Source organism: Eretmochelys imbricata, chromosome 1 (assembly GCF_965152235.1).
Source record: "Eretmochelys imbricata isolate rEreImb1 chromosome 1, rEreImb1.hap1, whole genome shotgun sequence".
Lineage (NCBI taxonomy): Eukaryota > Metazoa > Chordata > Testudines > Cheloniidae > Eretmochelys > Eretmochelys imbricata.
The window spans coordinates 266194082-266214317 of NC_135572.1; the positions used below are offsets into that span (position 1 = coordinate 266194082).

Genomic DNA, 20236 nt, shown 5'->3' on the forward strand with positions numbered 1-20236 from the left:
ATGGCCCCAGATACTAATGGAAGACTAGAATAGCTGTTACTGCTTTGCACCCAGATGGGTGGTTATTCTCCAGCTTTATGTATACAGTGTTAGCTGTGATGGGGTGGGAGAGGAGATGGTTCCAACCTAAGACAGCTTAGATAGGTAAGAAGTTTTGGATAACTTAGCCATGTCTCAAGAGTGGTATCTTAGGGCTACCTAGAGTCAACTAGATGAGTTCCATATCAGAGTTCAGAAGCAGTTTGATGAAGGTAGTTTCTCCCAAGAAGGCCACAACTTCATAACAAAGAACAATTTATTTTTTCCTTTACATACCATGTTACAGAACAATTCAGCTGAACACACAGAAGTGACAGGACACTTTATATGGAGATTTTTCCATTTTTAATATTTGGTTAAACAAAATACATCTCTGTAAACAAACCCAAGACAAGGCTATAACAAAACCAAACAAGCAAGAAAACAAACATGGGCTTCCCCACTCCTAAGCAGTGAGATTAGTCTGTTTCCCCTCCATCTGTCACCACAGCACTATTCCCCAGGGATGTGATCATACAGTTTCCCTTTTCCTGAGCAGCTGGATCACACCTTTTCCCTGGGGGTTAAGCAGTGACATTAGATACAAATATAGGGAGGCAGCCCTACAAAGTTTTTAAAACATCTTTGCATATTGTACACTGATCCATTGGCTTGCAGCTTCCATGCAAACAGGGTCTCTCCAAAGTGCGATTTTAATCAACATAGAAAATTCTTTTGCTGTTTTTTTCCTTCCCTTTTAGAAAATGGCTTCAAGTCATTAGCAGAATTCCTTGTGATGTGTTTAAAAATTCTGCCAGCTGGTTTTGGTCATTGGAATGTGGTAAGAAGGAAGTAGAAATAGAAACATTGGGTTTGGACTGCAGAACATGCAGAAGAGCCACTGCCAATGTGTTGTCAGGAGGCTGAAGCATGGTACCTGTAGGATGTCCGGGGTTGACCACACCACCACTCTTGTCCTGTTGCCACATGGCCTCTGTTTTCTGTTGCAAAGGGAAGGCTTTGGTGGTTTGTAAGTTTAGCTTCAGACACTGGCTTACCCAGGGTGGTTTCCATCACTGTTCTACACTTGCTGTTATAACTGGGAGGACAGCATGTGCATTAGGAAATGAGACAAACAGTTGTAACATAGCTTGACCAGGAAGAGTCAATAGTAGTGTGAAGTTCATCCCAAACTCACCCTTTCCTTTCTGCTGTGGAAGGAATGATTAAACTACACCCAGCACCGGGTGGCATAGAAAAAAAACTGAGTGAAAGATTCCTACTGGAGTCTCCCTGTCATAGTCACTCTTCTCTGCAGGAGGGAACAGAGGGTGAGGTGATTCAGCAGTCAGGGGGAATGTCTGTCAGCCAAAACCAAAGTACCTGGTTCAGCTACCATGCTAGACAGTCTGCCCTTACCATCAGGAAGACTCTCTCATGAACCCTGTACACATCTGCCCCAGTAACTGCTAGTGACAACAGGAGGCAGAGAAATTTACAATTGCAATGCCTCGCTTTGATTTTGCTTTGCGTAACTTCTAGGTTATTTGTAGAAGAGTTTCTCCACCCTCTTTCTTCCTCTCTCATGGCCGTGGCTAGTCTTCCACAGAGGAGGAAAATAAGAGGAAACGACTCCCTCCTTCCTCTTAAACATCTTCAGTTTTATTCCCTTCTCTGCAATCAACTCCTGAACTAACAAGTGCACATAAAGGAACAATTAAGATGTTATATACTGCACCAAAGAAAACCCTCTACAAGCCCCTGGTGGCCTCTCTTACTCCAGATATGTGATGCTTCTGAACCAGCCTAAACTTGTTACCACTTCTACTCCCTAATCAGCCTGCCCTATCCAAAGAAGCATCTAAGCCATCTGTGTAACAAAAATCCCTAAAAACTTTAGAGAAGAATCCCCCAACTTACCCCAACAGTTTCTTTAAAAATAGGATGTCCCTAACCCTTGGCACAAACCCTCACTAAGCAGGAGATTCTACAGAGCACCATACCATTGCTAGTGTTCGAGAGTTTCCTGAGTCCCCCATGATTTGCAAATGTATCCAGAATAGTTTGCTTTGGGGGTAGAGACTGTTTCAGAGAGGAGGCAGCATGCTTGACACTTCCCATCCAAAGAAGTTTTGTTAAGTCTGGAGGGAGTAGTGTCCAGCCACAATCAGTCTTTAAGATATTAGGGCATGGGGGAGAATCAGCAGGAGTGTTCCAAACACCCTATCCCCAAAGCGTATTTTAAAGAGCACTATGCAAGGTAATCAGCTTAAAAGCTTAGAGCTCACTCTCCTCATTAAAAAGTGACTGGCTTCCATCCTCATCCATTCTGGCCCCCACAATACCCTATGCCACTGTCCTATTGCACAGTCAATATAAAAAGAAGAGACCAGTGAAAGGAAGTTCCAGAGGAAAAGAGCTAGGGCACCCATTATCCAGGTCAGAAGACATCAGGGGTTTGTGGGGGGAGGGACTGGAGCTGTAGTGAGAAAAGACAGGGCAAATCTGGGTCACATGTCAGCTCTCCAGCTCTGATGTGCTTCCACCTCCTCTGGCACCACCAGCAGAAGTTCACAGTTCTTTCCTCTCAGCTGGTGTTTCAAAAATTTCCTATGGAAAGGAGAAGGGCAAAAGTGAGGTGAAACAACAAAATCCAGAATAAGTAGTATTGGCTCTGCAAAGCCCTTTAGGAGTAAAGACTTATTAAATAAGCAGATGTGACAAAATACATAGGAAGATAATAGGTGAAGGTCTTTTTTTTTTTTTTTTTTACAATCAATTTTCTGACTACTACATATTCAATTTCTAACTAAATGCATACACCACCTGGCAGGTTATTTTGGAACCACATGGGCATAGTCTTAACCTCATTATTAGAGTTTATACAAAAAAATCTTGCCCATTCTCCAAGGCCACACACACTGTTCTCGTGAATTGGCATGATGTAATACAACTGAAATAAACAAACTTACTTCTTTGGGTTTCAGAGATCAGCAATCTCATCCATTTCAAAGCACCCCCCCCCCCAAGGTGAAGTGACTGGCAGGAAAAAGTAGGATGCCATGGTAAACCTAGTGGCACAGAATGATTACTGGCAGCCCATGAATTGGGATCCGATACATTTTTTCAGCCTCTCTTTGACTGAGTGATTTATCCGGTAGTCAAAGATAGAAGGACTTAAATAATATGAAAATAAGTCTTAAATTTCCCTTATGTATTTTGCCAAAAAAGTTCCCAAAATGTTATACACAGGAATCATTCACTTAATGCTGAAATGCAACTGTCTTGAGACTGAAACAGTAATCATTCCAAACCAGCAGTATTAAGCAGCAATCATAGGAGTGAATGAATTCTCTACTGGAAGTTACACACATGGAATTTTAGGTTGTCACTCAATTCACTAATTCTTGATTGGCATGACCAGCTCTACAGACATTGCTAGAGCACAATTCTCCAAATGGAATCAATTTGGGGCATCAAGGCTAATCATTATGGTTTTCAGCATGTGAGGGGCGAATGCCACGAATCTTCATTGACCATGATTGGTAAGAACCACAATTTTACACTCTGAAAGACATGGAAAATTTAGCACAAGCACAGAAGTGCTACCTGGATCTCAGAAAGAACAGGAAAATGGGGAGAGGCTCATTAGCCTCTGTAGAAACTGTTTAAGGAAAAAAGCTGCATTTTCCAAATTAAATCATCTCTCTGTTGGACACATGCAATAACTGACCATCAGTGGAACGCTGTCAAGTGCTCCCCATCTGAAGAAACATGACAGAGCATGGTAGGTCGGTCCATTACAGGTGTCACCACAGATTAACCATCTAGGAATCTACACTCATCATGGTGACACAACCAGCTGCCTTAGGAGAGAAGCCCAGGCTCTCCTGAACCTTGAAGTCTCCTATTAGCTAACATTGTTTTCTTAGCTTCACATAAATAAGACACATGCGGAAAGATCCAGGAGGGGCATATGAATTTCATTCCCATTCTTCAGTCTTTGCTATCAGAATTCATGCCATTCTACAATGGCAGTAAAGCATGAACTATATTGTACCAGATACTAGGTGTTAAAAGCAGATGCCCAATCTGTAATAGGGGCTAGGAGTAGGGGATTAGGATGGAAGGAGACTCACCTGAGCTCACTTTCACCTCCAATCCACTCTGGCATCTTGAGTTTGGAGTCGAGATTGTAGTAGGTGCCTCCCACCTCCCGGACGCAGATCCAGTGCTGTCGTTTAAGGGGGAGCTTCAGGGGACCCCAGCAGAGGCTGGAGGGCAGATTCATGATGAAGCCCATCACATTAGAGAGGGCAATGACATTAACATCCCTGGGGAAGCAGAGAGAGCAGAGATGGTATTCAGTTATTTCTCCTACTTCCTCTGTTATAAACCCTACCATGAGGCAGCCATTTCCCAAACTATAGCAATTAAAAGCTGGTTGTCAGTACCTGCGCTTGTCCCACCAAACTGCTTCATAGCCTTTGGTCTGAAGCGCTGCCATGATGACATTCACATCATAGTTTCCGTTTCCCAGCATGCTCTTCTTGTGTGGTGTCACCATAGTGTTGGGAGACAGTCTGTGAACACAAAGTGAAAGTATACTGTTGCAGGAGTTCATTGTATCCATCTCCCAGGTTCACACATCCATACGCTAGTTAGAAGTGGCACTGGTTGTTGTACCTGTATCCCATGCAAAGTTCAGCTGAAAGATGATGATTCAATGGGAAGGTTGTGCAATCCTGTTATACATCCTCACTGTTCAAAATCCCAATTGGACGACTGGCAAAGCCTGGCATCTTCAACCTGAACTATTCTGCTCTCTCTCTTACCCAGCAGGCAGAGAAATTGACAAGGTATTAGTTCAGCCCTGACTCAAAAGGAAAAGGGTAATGTAATTTAGATGGGAAACCTCCAAAGAGTACCGGTATTGACTGGGTCTGACCCTACTAAACTCATAAAAATGGATGAGCTCACAGCACCCTGGAGTGGTTTGGCTGCTGGTATGTTTTCATGTTTGCCAAGGAAGAAGCTACAGTGTTGGATTTTATAAACATGAGTTCATCTGGGAACCTATTAAAACAAGAATAAAAGGAGTACGTGTGGCACCTTAGAGACTAACCAATTTATCTGAGCATAAGCTTTCGTGAGCTACAGCTCACTTCATCAGATTGAAATGAACTGTAGCTCACGAAAGCTTATGCTCAAATAAATTGGTTAGTCTCTAAGGTGCCACAAGTCCTCCTTTTCTTTTTGCGAATACAGACTAACACAGCTGCTACTCTGAAACCTATTAAAACAAGCAGTATCACCACTACATGGACCAACTGTCAATGCTATTACAATAATAGCTCAACGGCTAAGCTTGCTGGTGGGAAATCCCTCTTCGCTGCCACTTAAACATTCACTCAGAAGCTTGCCTAGACATTATTGTTTGTTTGTAGTGTGATAGCACCTCAACAGCAGCCACAATCAGGATCAGGGTCCCATCATGCTGTGTACTGTGCAAACATATAGGAAGACAGTCTCCCCACCAAAGAGCTTACTATCTCAATAGACAAGGCACGGGGCAAAGCATATATCATACAAGCAGGTCAGTTAGAGTGATGGTTGGCAAATATCCAGTTACATTTTGTTGTTTTTGTATTTTTTTAAAATATGCTTTGCAGTGAGGAAAAGGCAGGAAGGAATGAGAGGATAGGGAAGGAATGGAGGCAGTGAAAGGGAGAGTGGAGGGGTAGCCGAGGGGGGCCCCAATAGCCGGCAAGTGCAGCTAGCTACAGAGGACCCATAAGGAAAAGGGGTGGGAGGGAGTTGAAGTAAGATGACCTCTGCTGATTTGGCTAAATTGAAGAAATTAGTTTGATGACATCACTAGCATCCAAAGGTTGTTGCTTCCAGCCGGAAAAGTCACCCACATATTAGCTCCATTCCCAGGAGCTCCTGCTCTTCCTCCCACATGGCTGGGGGAGCAGAGATGCCTGCTTGGTTCTTACACTGTGCCCTGAAGGCTGTCAAACTTTGGTGGACAGCCAGATGGAACGACTTGTGCAGGCTAAGGCTATCCACTAAAAATACCGTGATCCTAGAGCATTCTACCGTAAAGTCTTTGACACCAGGAGGGGATAGGCAGCTTTTCACATAGCCAGGTCCCAGGCCACCAGTGCCTAAGTGGGCAGCATTTTGCACTAACATAAGCTTCTAGTCTTCAGAGGCAGCTACAGTAGACTATGTTGGTGTAATCCAACCCAAAAGTGATGGGCCTATAAAAGGGAGGGAAGGCTTGAAACAAGTTGTTAATAGGAAAGGCAACTAATATCACTGGTGTGTTTCTGAGCAAAGGTCAAATTACTGCTTCTTTTAACATGATCAGAATATTAGTGTGCCAAAAACAGAGGCAGTAATATTCACAAGTAATTATGGTCCCAAAACTTCGACTGGCTTTCACCGGTCACACAAAAGCTGCTTTTTGCAGATAGTTGACCACAACTCTTTCAGTATATCCACTTCCAAACACTTAACTCTACTTCTTCAAGAATATTGCCTCTGCATATTTACACTCATATGACATGCAGGCTGGTGCTGCTGAGCATCATGGTAATAGAAATAATAGCACCTAGGAGCCCCAATCACAGACCAGGACCCCACTGTGCTAGACACTGTACAAACGGGGGGGGGGGGGGGGGGGGGGGGGGGAAGAACCCGACACACAGACCCTTCCCCAGAGAGCTTACATTCTAGTAAACAGTCCAGAAGCACATTTATAAGAGAGCTGTAAGGCTACAACCAATTTTGTTCTTTCCAGAGGAGTAGAATTCAGAGAAGAAAAGGAAAGTGGGCAGGTTGTATAAATATGCAGAGGTAACACACAAACTGTTACCGGTGAGTAACATTTCCTCTTTGAGAGCTGCCTCTATGTATTCCTACTCGTATGTGCACTTAACTTGTACTGTAGAACCCACAGAAAGATAGATCAGCTGAGTTTAATTACACAAGGAATGCAAAGCTGCACTCCCAAAACAGAGTATGCAATCTAGATTCCAAGCTGTACAAGTACAGCTGTGTATGTATGTGTGGAATTTCAGGTAGCCATCCTACAGATTTATAAAACAGAATCATTATAGAAGTATGTCACTGATGTGCAATAGAGTAAGCCTCAAGACCCTAAGGTACTGTCATCCTGGCTAATCAGGTCTCAGAACACAAACTAGTCCTCTTTGACAGATGTTGTGTGGATATGCAAATCAAAGACTCTTGACATCTAGGGTATGCAATCTAATTTCTTGTGAATAGGAATAAGGTCTGAAGAATACCAGGATATGAGTGGTCTAATTCAGATGGAAGCCTGGACCCAACTTTTGCTATATATTTGTGATGAATATGTAGGACACATTTTGTCTCTATGGAATACAACGAAGGTTGGGGGATCAACTATCAAAGCCTGCAATTCAATAACTCTTCTTGTAGATGTGATTACGGTTACAAAGGCTGTCTTTGGTGACTGGTGAGGACTCAAAGGGCAAGTCATTAGTTTTGTCACCCCCAGGTTTAGATCCCATGTTCAGTGAGTTCACTGTTTGGTGGGGATACATTTACCAAACCTCTAGGGAATCTGATGACACACAGTGAGATGACTGAAGACAGTGGAACTGTCAACTGAAGCACAGTATGCTGAAGATGGCCCATAGTCCTTCAACTTCTTCTTGCCTTCAATTAAGTTCAGCAAGTAATCCAAGATAGGTTCTTTTCCACTACCCATATGCAAAACCTCTTCCACTTCTGAGAAAGATCTTCAACACAGAAGCCCAGTCCAACAGAAATGATCCATGATTACGTTTCTGTCCCTGTGCTGGAACAAAACCACCAGCACTTTTCATTGCTGACCATTGATGGACAGCTCCACTTCTTGATCAGTATGTTAATTATGGTCCATTTTGAAGACTACTCATGATAGTATTGTAGTCTGATTTAAAATTGAAAAAGAAAATGTTAGAGATAATCAAAGAAAGATACATAGGCGAGCCGGATACCATTCTCATGGGATCGTGGCTTCTCAGAAGAGTAGCTGGGGGAAAACACCTCAGTGATACAGAATACTGCTATTGTGTTGTCAGCATTGAGGGACTACACAAACCTTGATCAATGGCAGAAAAGACTTTAGGTCACGTCCCCTGGCATGAAGTTCCAGCACATTTATTTACATGGAGCTTGGCTTCTCACATATTCTAGACTATCAGATTCTGGTAATGGACCTCCAGCCCAAATTAGATTAATCTGCAATGACTGGTATGGATAGAGATGGAGAATCAAAGGGGATTCCCTTTAGTATATTGGTGGAGGGAAGTGACTTTCAGAGTAGTATTCACAAGTGCTCCCATGAAAGTGTAGGAAAAGCATAAAACACTTTGAATTTGATCATAAAAATCAAGGCTTTTGACTGGATTATTTCTTTTCATATTTAAACAAAAAACTCCATATTTAAAAGTTATCCAAAACTGCTGCAGGATTTGCACCACAGTGTCACAGATCATAGGGAACTAGCTGCGGAATTTAGATCTTGCTTGCCAGAGTATACAGGACCTTGCCTGTGTGAAAATATAGAGGCAATAATATTTCATTCATAAATGAACACCAAGAGTCACTCATTTCATCACAGAACAGCACAGGAAGTAAACATAAGCTCTAACTTGCAGCTGTTTAGAAGTTTTTGGACAGAACTACGTCAAAATGTTTTCATTCTGACCCATTTTTCAGTCCTCTCCTACCCTCCCCACTCAGGCCAACCACCTGACCACAAGGCAAACAAAGTATTTTGATGGGAATAATTTACCTTTTAAAAAACAGGAAGGGAGGAAATTTGGGAACCAGGTGGAAAGAGCATCGGGGAGGGAGAGATAATTAAAGCGGGCCTATTACATAAGGGCATCTGCAACTGAGTCCTTGCACCCTACAGTGGCAGCCTGAACAGTATGAGGGACAGGAAACCATGGGGGGGGAGGGGAGAGAGAAGATCAGGGTTTTTCCATCATTAATATAGGAGATTTATGTGACAGAATAGAGAAGATGCCATGTCTAGCCTTCAGCAGTGTCAGATTCTGAACAACCTTCCTCTCCCCCTTGCCAGGCACAGAAAGGGTATTTCAGATACTCATCCCAGCAATGAAGTGCAAAAATGGAACTAACAATGCCAGTGCAGGGTGCTCCCTACCTCTGGAAAATCTCTTGCAGTGTTTCCCGGGTGAAGGCGTTGCTGTCCTGGAAGACATTATTGAGGGCATGGAGAGCACACAGCTCCCTACGTTGTTTCTCATGGTAAATACGTAGTGGTGCCAGCTGTGGTGGCTCAGGAGACTCAGATTTGGTTTTGTCACCTTTCCATGGCACGCAACTCATTTTTTCTTAGGGTAGTTGTGGGGAAGATGGTGAGAAACAGAGGAGTCTGAAGTTTCTCCCCTGCTCCACAATCAAAACAATAGCCCACTGATCCCTTCTTTTATCAGCAAATCCTGCTTCCAGCTGGCAAGCCCTTTTCTTGTGCTTCAGTTTGTTTAGTAATTGCTTGCTTGCAAAAATCACGTAGGGATCTGTAACATTTTTTCCTGCCCTCCCTCCTCCCCCACCCCATAAAAAGTTGTTGTTGGGGTATTTCCTTCCCTCTGTCTCCTCTCCAAAAATATCAAAATAAGATTTAAATCCGCTTAGCATCAGGATACCAGCTGGAATTTATCACATCGCTCCTTTTCTTCCATCTCCTTTGGTCCTTAGCGCCGCTAAAAAGGATCCAGAGCAGGCTGGGAAGAAATGCCCACCCCCACGAAGCCAAACCAGGTAAGATGAGGCCAGTCTCAGACGCCCTTGGCAGGAGCCTTGGGGGCCTCTCAGCTGCCTTTCTCCATCCCTTTGGGAGTGGCTGTGTCCTGAAAAGCAGATGCCAAGGGCTGGGGAGGGAAGCGGCCTCTCGCAAGGCGTGAGCTCCTCGCCAAGTCCTGCCACGCTCCTGAGCAAGGAAGAAAAGCCTCGATTAGCCCGGCAGGAAAAGCAGTGGCACAAAGCGCATCGGGCCCGGGCAGGTTCCCGCGGGGCTCCGGGCAGGGCGGGGAGCCCGCTCGAGGCGTTTCTACCCCGACCCCCCTCGGAAAGCAGCGCGAGCGGGCAGCCCCCACCCTCAGGTGCCAGGGCGCCCCCCACCAGCGCGGCCCTGAGGCACCGTGTGGCCGGGGAGCGCTCGCCCCGCGCGGGGGGCGGCGGCAGCAGCACCGGGGCAGGGCCGGGGGGGTTCCCCGCATGAGGGGGGAGCCCGGGGCCGGGGCGGCTCCCCAAGGCGGGCCGGGGCCGGGGCCGAGGCCGGTCCCGCCCGGCGGGGACATGCAGCGGCCGCGGTGTCCCTCTCCCGGGGAGCCCCCTACTCACCGCTGGCCAGCCCCGACCTCTCTGGCTCAACAGCCACCCCCCGGTGTCCCCGCGCACGCGCGCGGCCGACCCGCCCCACGTACGGCGCGTGCTCTGTCCCCGCCTCGCACACGCGTACGTAGCCTGAACGCTCCGGGCGCAGTTCCACGCGACTGATGACGTCACTGCAATCTGTTCGCCCCCTGTGCCGAGTGCGGGCCTGACTCCCCGCGGCCAGGGAGCACGCGCCTGCAGCCTGGCCATGGGTTAGTCACGTCACCCACGGCATCAGCCGGTGTTGCTTGGTGCCCTGCTAGAGTAGCGACCGTGCAGGCCACCGTGTATGGACCGTACAGACCGCCGTGGATTACGCACCCCTTGTATTGGCCTGTGCTGCCTGCTCAGTGCCTTGCCCTGCACAGAGTTTGAGCTGCAGCCCGGGCAGGAGTCAGACCCTCAGCACCGCCATTTAACAGCTCCTGTAGCCAGGGCCCGATTAACTTTTTGTGGGCCTGGCTCCAAACGTATTTGTGGGCCCCCCTGGGAATGATTGTAAAAGGGGCCGGGGGCAAAAGCACAGTGGGGCGGGAGCTAGTGTTGGTCCCTGGAGCAAGGGAGGGGCCAGGGGTAAACTGCAAGCGCAGCAGGGCTGGGGAGGGGGTAAACAGAATCCCCCCCGCCCCGCCCACATAGAGCTGGTACCTACCTTCTCCCTGGTTCTAGCCCATTCTCTCCATCTCTCTCTGCACTGAGCTGCTCCTCCTCCAGTGTGACAAAGTGGGAATGTTCTTAAATGTTTTCTCTGAATACTGTTTGGGTGCCTCAGTTTCCCCTATGCATTCCTTAAGTATCTAGGTAGTGAGGTAAGTGTGTGTGATTGTTGCAGAGCCCTAGGCTGTCTGCACAGAGAATAGCTGACACCCTGTCTCCTGGCAACTGATGGCCTGGGCCCCTCCCCTGCAAAGTGCCAACTGAAGGTGTTGGAGAACAAACTGATCCGGTGGCCTCCTGGACCCAGGGAAGAGACAAAGGACAGAGGAGGAGTTGGAGGGGGTTGCAGTTTGGAGCTGGCTGTAGCCATGCATGGTGTTTTGGGTTTACACCCTATGCATGGGTCAGAGACTCCCTTGCTCTAGCTCCCACAGTCTGCACACTGTTGTGGGATAGCATCCATTGGAGTCCCAAAGCAGGAATATTTTGTGAGGGCCCCCATACACAATGCCATAATAAAAAGTGAATGGGGGGCTCCCTTTTGCTGCTTGGGGCCTCAGCAATTGCTTAGTCTACTTATGCCTAGTGCCAGCTCTGGATTGCATAGCTTTTGCAGCTTTCTAACTCTGACCCTTTTTGTTTCTTCCTTTTGCACACTCCTCCCTTCTTCATATGTGATGTAACTAACACCCAATAACAGTAATACTTTCTACTGTGGTGATGAACCCTGAAGAAGAGTGTGAGTAATTTGTTGTTGCTGGGCTGCAGTTTTCTTTATTTATGAATTAAACCAGTGTCTGGAATGTTGAGAGCATAATGCTGGCAGGGAGTTGATATCTGGATGACATGCTTAACCCTTTGGATACCTCTGGATTTACCATGGGAACATTTTAAGATGACAAATACACAGTCTGCATATATGGCTCAGCCCTAACCTGGAGTTACTTCTGTGGGGTGTGACAGAAGTTCGGTTTCCTTAGGGTTATACAAGATCAGATCCAGTGATTCATCTAGTTCGATATCCTGTTAATGACATTACAATCTGGGAGCATTATAATTCTGTTGGCAAGTTAATGATAGAAGGTTAAGGGTGGTGTCATTTGATTTGTCAAAAATCTACAGAATCATTATTTCAATGGTGTCACCCTCTGCGGCATAGCAAAGGGGATTCAATCCCTGCCTCCACCACACATTCCCAGCTCCAGGCCCTCTGGGTAGAGAAAATGTTGATATAATGTGGTTGGAAGTAGGTTGAGTTGGGTATCATTTGAAAGCCCTTTCTCCTGTGAACACAATGGTACCAAATGTCACAAACCCAGAACAATTATGTAGATATATATTTGAGAAAAAGTTTATAAAACAGTGTTTTTTAATTATACTTTAACACAAGTATGTCATACATGCAGCCCTCACATAATTAAACTATGACCATCAACTGACAGTACTGTGTTATTAGTTAATTCTCCGAATATGATAGCTGATTATTTTTTTTAATGTTACAGATTACTATGCATGGAAGGAGCGCTTCAACTTGATTTGCCGTCATCAGCAAAAAAGAAGAGGTTCTGTGGTATTGATTATCAGCTCTGTTTGTTACACCAAAAGAGTTGTAATGAGGCACTGGTTATGATGTCCGCATGCAGCCAGAAGTTACTGAAATCCATCCACAAATGGTATGCACAAAGTTACATAACGTATATTACATAACATAATAAAAGGAGTACTTGTGACACCTTAGAGACTAACAAATTTATTTGAGCATAAGCTTTCGTGAGCTACAGCTCACTTCATCAGATGCAACATAATGATAATCCCAAAGTAATTTATTACAAAATCTGTGTTTTTACTTTGGTCTTGATCATTTTTAGGCATCAATGGAGAGACAAAGAGTACTGACTAGTAAATGAATCTTTGGAGAATACTAGTGTGGAGGACCTGGTTAAACACAATGCATGGGGCTGTAATTAGTGCATCCAAACACTGAATTGACAAGGTTGGAGAAGAAGTACATTGAGCACCAGGAAAAAGTTGAAGATGCTGGGACAAGTGCCAGCTGTGGGTGAGCCTTTGCAGCTCTTTAGTCAATCTGTTAGGATTGCTAATTGGAATTTGCATCTCGCAGTGCTAGAAGACTTAACCCTGGTCCACACTATGGGGTTAAGTCGAATGTAGCTGCGTTAGGTCGATTTAAAAATGACTGCGTCCACACAACCAACCCTGTTCCATCGACCTAAAGGGGTCTTAAAATAGACTTCTGTACTCCTCCCCGACGAGGCTTCTAGAGCTGGGCAGGGAAGACGTTCCCAGAACCCCCGACCAAGCTACATGTCCGATGAGGACAGCTAGCAGTCCTACTGCACCGTCTGCTTCAAAGGCACCCAGGAGCTGCTGCTGTGTAGCAATGCCAGCTGCTGCAAGTGCTTCTGTGTCGAAAGCTTGGAGGTCCTGGTAAGGCAAGGTACCTCGGCCACGGCAAAAGAGCAAGAGCCCTGGAGCTGTTACATGTGTCAACCACAGAAGTGCTATGGGGTGTTACAGCGCCAACCAGACTGGAATGGATGGCTGCAAGACTTCTTCACCAGCGGCAAAGGACAGGAATATGATGCACCTAAAATCTAAAAAGGACTGCACATTTCCTAGAGTCACTACCCTTGATAAAAGAACGTTAATGATTGCGTTGGCTACTTGGATCACAGCAGCCCCCACAGTAGACTTGCCCACAACAGCAATGGTGACAGTGAGCTGAGAGGGCTTTATACTTGCTGTGGAATGGCGTTTTCACAGGTAACCCAGGAAAAAAGGCGCGAAACAATTATCTGCCATTGCTTTCACGGAGGGAGGGGCGGCTGATGACATGTACCCAAAACCACCCGCGACAATGTTTTTGCCCCATCAGGCATTGGGAGCTTAACCCAGAATGGGCGGCGGAGACTGCGGGAACTGAGGGATAGCTACCCACAGTGCACCGCTCCGTAAGTCGATGCTAGCCACAGTAGTGAGGATGCACTCCGCCGACTTAATGCGCTTAGTGTGGACATACTCAATCGACTGTATAAAATTGAATTCTAAAAATCAACTTCTTTAAAATTGATCTAATTTCGTAGTTTAGACATACCCTTAGTGAAATACTTTCTTGCTTCAGATTTACCCAACTGTTCTGCACTGGTTGCCTGGTACCTTGCTGAAATAAGAGGTGTAGAAAAGTCTGGCCCTGACATATGGAGGAATTTCAAAAAGGAAATTAGGTTGTTAAAAGGTCACTAGTTCCCTTCTGTGCTGTTGGAATTATCAATAATATTAGAAATTATTAATATGGGAGAGTACCAGACACCAGTTTGACCATAAATTTGGCCCAACGGTGTTATATACAATTGCTGTAAACATGCCTGCTAATTTAAAAATAAGCATGTACTACACCCAGTACAGTACAAATTTACTCCTGGGGAAATTCTGCTCCACTGCACACATGCAGAATTCATGTCCCCTGCAGATTTTTTTCCCCTGCAGAAAATACATTCTGCCAGGGAGGTGTTGCAGTTACACCTTTCACCCACCAGGAGCTGCTGTGGTGCCAGAAGAGAGGACAGCCAGCTCAGGGTTGGAGCAGCCAGCCATAGAGAGGGAGGGGGCAGTGTCTGCCTTCTTCAGAACGCCTTGCCCGTGGGGCCAGGTGAGGAAGCACACAATATGATGGGGATGGACAGAACGGGGCACATGGGGCTGCTGGAGGGTCATATAGTCTGGGGTTCAGAAAGGCTAGTGAGAGGGACAGATTGGGGTGGGGGCACAGGAGCTAGTGAGGTGACAGCCGGGGCTGAATGGGAGTGGGGATGCAGGGACACAGGCGAACCAGGGGGTGCAAGGACACATGGGGACAGAAGGGAGGAAAGTGTCTGAGTGGGGATGCAGGGGGGTCGGAGTGGCTGAGTGGGAATGCAGGGACACATGGGGACAGGGGGAGGGGGAGGTGCAGGGATGCATGGGGACAGGGGAAGAGGGGTGGCTGAGTGGGGGTGCAGGGACATGTCGGGACGGGGGGCAGATGTGTCTGATTGAATGAGAGAGGCTAGGGGTCAGCAAGGGTCTGTGTGGGGGAGGCTCCCTAACACCCTGACAATCCCCCCAAAAAACTTGTTCCATATTTCTCCCACCCACACCCAACAACCCTACAGATTCACTCCCAGGCTCCTTCCCAGCAATTACTTCCCTCTCCCTCGCTCCTTTGTTACCCCTGACTTCCCCAAGCCTTTGCACTGCTTCTTGAGGGGTGCAGGAAATACGGTTCTGTATTGTAGTTTAAATGCATTATTGTTCAAAGTTCTGTATTAATATGCCTAGTAAGGAACCTCTTTGTCAAGAAACATTTCCGGAATCTTTTTTGTTGTCTGTATTGTTACAGCCATACTTGCTGACAGGTATTTTGAAATAAATTACCAAAATAATTAAAACTGGCTTGATTATATTGTGTTATTTTGACAAACAAAATATGCAGAATTTTAAAATATTGTGTGCAGAATTTTTAATTGTTTGGTGCAGAATTCCCCCAGGAGTAAACAAAGTATTCATAAGCAGCTGATCGGTATACTTACAAGTAGGCCAGACCTACGGGTAACCATCTCATCCTGGCATGTTCCAGCATGATCAGGTAGAGTCTGACAAAGAAACCTCAAAATCACAACTCTTTTATATAGGGTGACCAGATAGAATGTGTAAAAAATCAGGACAGGGCGTGAAGGGTAATAGGCACCTATATAAGAAAACGTCCCAAATATCGGGACTGTCCCTATAAAATCGGGACATCTGGTCACCCTACTTTTATACCCTTTAACTAACAAATGATGTCAGAGCTAATTACCACTTTAGTTAACAAATCAATTCAAGACAGTTCCCCCCTCTATTTCCAAGTTTAATTTAGATAAGTTTTACAGTCGCTTTTCTCCTCAAGGTCTTTTCTCCTTATCTCTTCCCCTCCTGCCCAACAGCTTTTCTGTCATACCTCGGTTCCCATAGGTTTTACTTTTAAGATAACACTGATGTGTGTGGTGAGAATGTCCATGTTGGTTCCTTTCACAGGCGCCAGCTTCCTCCTGGCCCCGGGGGTGCTTAACCCCCCTGCTTTGCCCCAGGCCACGACCCCATCTGACCCCAAGCTGCCACCCCTGCCTCACCTCTTCCCACCCCTGCTCCACTCCAGGCCATACTCCCACCCTACCCCTTCTCCCAAACCTCCACCTCTTCCCACCCAGTTCTGCCCCCTCCCCCGAGTGCGCCCCATCCCCACTCCTCCCCCCCAGCACCTCCTGCATACAGCGGAACAGCTGATTGCTGTGGGGAGGAGACGGTGGGAGGGACGGGGGAGGAGTTATTTTGCCGGGCCGCCGGCGGAGAGGCAGTGCTGGCGGGGGGGCAGGGATAGGAGTTGGCTGCCGGTGGGTGCTAAGCTCCCACTAATTTTTTTTCCGTGAGTTGCTCTAGGACAGGATATAGAGCCTTTCACCCCCAAGGTCACTCATTCCATTACAATCCCAAACGAGACATGATTTCAAAATGTTACCATACAATGGCTGCTCAGTATCCTAATATGCAGTGTTACGGATTTCAGTCCAATTACTAGTGAAACAGGACTGAAAACCAATACCATATTTAGCAATAATGTATTTCCCATGTTGGCAGTCTCAGCTCAGTCTCAGACTAAATGAGCTACTGAAAATAAATCTCTTTTTACATAATCATAGAATCATAGGACTGGAAGGGACCTTGAGAGGTCATCTACTCTAGTCCCCTGCACTCATGGTATTATCTAGAGCAGGGGTGGGCAAACTTTTTGACCCAAGGGCCACATCGGGGTTGCAAAACGGTATGGAGGGTCGGGTAGGGAAGGCTGTGCCTCCCCAAACAGCCTGGCCCTTGCCCCGTATCCATCCCCTCCCACTTCCCGCCCCCTGACTCCCCCCTCAGAACCCCTGACCCATTCAACCCCCCCCTTTCCTTGTCCCCTGACCGCCCCCTCCCGGGATCCCACCCCCTATCCAACCACCCCTGCACCCTGTCTCCTGACCCCCCCCCAGAACCTGCACCCCATCCAACCACTCCCTGTCCCCTGACTGCCCCCCAGGACTTCCTGCCCTTTATCCAACCCCCTCTCCCCACACTACCCGCCCCCTTGCCATGCCGCTCAGAGCAGCAGGACAGGCTTATTGGAAAGCCTGGGAGGTGGGTGGGTGCAAGCCATGCTGACCAGCAGGAGCAGTGGGCCAGAGCGCAGCCCACACAGCGGCATGGCTGCGAGAGAGGGGGGACAGCAGTGGAGGGGCTGGGGGCTAGCATCTCCGGCCAGGAATTCAAGGATCGGGCAGGACGGTCCCTCAACCCGGATTTACAGGGGGGAGGGATAGCTCAGTGGTTTGAGCACTAGCCTGCTAAACCCAGGCTTGTGAGTTCAATCCTTGTAGGGGACCATTTAGGGATCTGGGGCAAAAATTGGGGATTGGTCCTGCTTTGAGCAGGGGGTTGGATTAGATGACCTCCTGAGGTCCCTTCCAACCCTGATATTCTATGATTCTATGTGGCCCGCGGGCCGTAGTTTACCCACCTCTGATCTAGACCATCCCTGACATGTGTTTGTCTAACCTGCTCTTAAAAATCTCCAGTGATGGAGATTTCACAACCGTCCTAGGCAATTTATTCCAATGCTTTACTATTGTGACAGTTAGGAAGTTTTTCCTAATGTCCAACCTAAACCACCCTTGCTTCAATTTAAGCCCATTGCTTCTTGTCCTATCGTCAGAGGTTAATGAGAACAATTTACCTTCCTTCTCCTTGTAACAATCTTTATGTACTGCAAAACTGTTATCAGGTCCCCTCTTGGTCTTCTCTTTTCTAAACGAAACAAACCCATTTTTTTCAATCTTCCCTCATAGGTCATGTTTTCTAGACCTTTAATCATTTTTGTTGCTCTCCTCTGGACTTTCTCCAGTTTGTCCACATCTATCCTGAAATGTGGTGCCCAGAACTGGACACAATACTCTCGCTGAGGCCTAATTATCGCAGAGTAGAGTGGAAGAATTACTTCTTGTGTCTTGCTTACAACACTCCTGCTAATACACCCCAGAATGATGTTTGCTTTTTTTTTTTTTTTTGCAACAGTGTTACACTGTTGACTCATATTTAGCTTGTGATCCACTATGACCTCCAGATCCTCTTCCGCAGTACTCCTTCTTAGTCACTCATTTCCCATTTTGTATGTGTGCAACTGATTGTTCCTTCCTGAGTGGAGTATTTTGCATTTGTCCTTATTGAATTTCATCCTCTTTACTTCTGACCATTTCTCCAGTTTGTCCAGATCATTTTGAATTTTAATCCTACCCTCAAAGCATTCCCAGCTTGGTATTGTTTGCAAACTTTATAAGTGTACTCTCTATGCCATTATCTAAATCATTGATGAAGATAGTGAACAAAACCGGACCCAGAACTGATCCCTGCGGGACCCCACTTGATATGTCCTTCTAGCTTGACTGTGAACCACTGATAACTATTCTCTTGGAATGGTTTTCCAACCAGTTATGCACCCACCTTTTGTAGCTCTATCTAGGTAGTATCTCCCTAGTTTGTTTTTGAGTAAGTCTTGTGAGACGTTATCAGAAGCCTTACTAAAGTCAAGATATACCACATCCACTGCTTCCCCCCATCCACAAGGCTTGTTACCCTCTCAAAGAAAGCTATTAGATTGGTTTGACAAGATTTGTTCTTGACAAATACATGCTGACTGTTATCTATCATCTTATTATCTTCAAGGTCTTTGCAAATTGATTGCTTAATAATTTGCTCCATTATCTTTCCAGGTACAGAAGTTAAGCTGACTGGTCTTTAATTCCCGCAGTTGTCCTTATTTCCCTTTTTATAGATTGGCACTATATTTTCCCTTTTCCAGTCCTCTGGAAATCTCTCCCGTCTTCCATGACTCTTCGAAGATAATTGGTAATGGCTCAGATATCTCCTCAGTCAGTTCCTTGAGTATTCTAGATGTATTTAATCAGGCCCTTGTGACCTGAAGACATCTAACTTGTCTAAGTAATTTTTAACTTATTCTTTCCCTATTTTAGCCTCTGAGCCTACCTCATTTTCACTGGCATTCACTATGTAAGATGTCCAATCACTACAAACCTTTTTGGTGAAAACTGAAACAAAAAAGTCATTTAGCACTTCTGCTATTTCCACATTTTTTGTTGGTCTTGGTCCTTGGTCTTCCTCTTACTTCTAACATATTTGTAGAATGTTTTCTTGAAGTCGGGAGGATGTCTGGTTCAAAGAATGAAATAAGGGAAAGTTTCTAAAAGGAGGGCCTCAGACTGACTGTAGATGGTATTCTATTAACAAAAAGAATCTGCCTTAAAAGGAACCATAGACGCTGACTCCGTGAGTGTTCCAGCCCTGGATCACCCATGGAAAAAAATTAGTGAGTGCTTAGACCCTTGTTCTCAATCCCAGGAGTAATCATCTAGACTACATAGAGTTTCCAGTTGTCTAATTGCACAAAACCAAACATCCTTGTCCTGCCGCTTCCCTGAGGCCCTGCACCTCCCCACCCCTTCTCACTTTATCCCCCTTCCCTCGGTGGCTCGCTTTCCCCCACCCTCACTTACTTTCACCGGGCTGGGGCAGGGGGTTGGGGTGCGGGCTCTGGGCTGGGGGGTGGGGCTGGGGGTTCAGAATGTGGGAGGGGGGTTTCAGGCTGAGCCTGGGGCAGGAGGTTGGTATGCAGGAGGGGATGCAGGCTTTGGGAGGAAGTTTGGGTGTGGGAGGGGGCTCAGGCTGGGGCAGGGGTACAGGAAGGGGTGAGGGGTGTGGGTTCTGGGAGGGGGATCAAGGCAGGGGTTGGGGTGCTGGAGGGAGTGTGGGCTCCAGTTGGGCAGTGTTTACCTCAGATGGCTCCGAGAAGTGACTGCCCTGTCCCTGTGGCTCCTAGGCTCAGGGGCGGCCAGGTGGCTCTGCACACTGCCCCTGCTTGCAAGCATTGCCTCCACAGCTCCCATTGGCTGTGGTTCGCGACCAATGGGACATGTGGAGCCAGCACTCAGGGCGGGGGCAGTGCATGCAGCCTTGCTGATTGTCCCTG

General features: G+C 46.7%; 1 protein-coding gene across 1 annotated transcript; it reads right to left on the reverse strand.

Annotated features, from left to right (window-relative positions):
- Positions 1-277: 277 nt before the first annotated feature.
- On the reverse strand, positions 278-10506 carry JOSD1 (Josephin domain containing 1). The gene is made up of 5 exons (XM_077829986.1): positions 10432-10506; positions 9230-10018; positions 4473-4601; positions 4158-4352; positions 278-2628 (listed from the first exon to the last, which is right to left on the reverse strand). The coding sequence occupies exons 2-5, from the start codon at positions 9412-9414 to the stop codon at positions 2529-2531; spliced, it is 609 nt and encodes a 202-aa protein (XP_077686112.1). The 5' UTR covers positions 9415-10018; positions 10432-10506; the 3' UTR covers positions 278-2528.
- Between the last annotated feature and the right edge of the window lie 9730 nt (positions 10507-20236).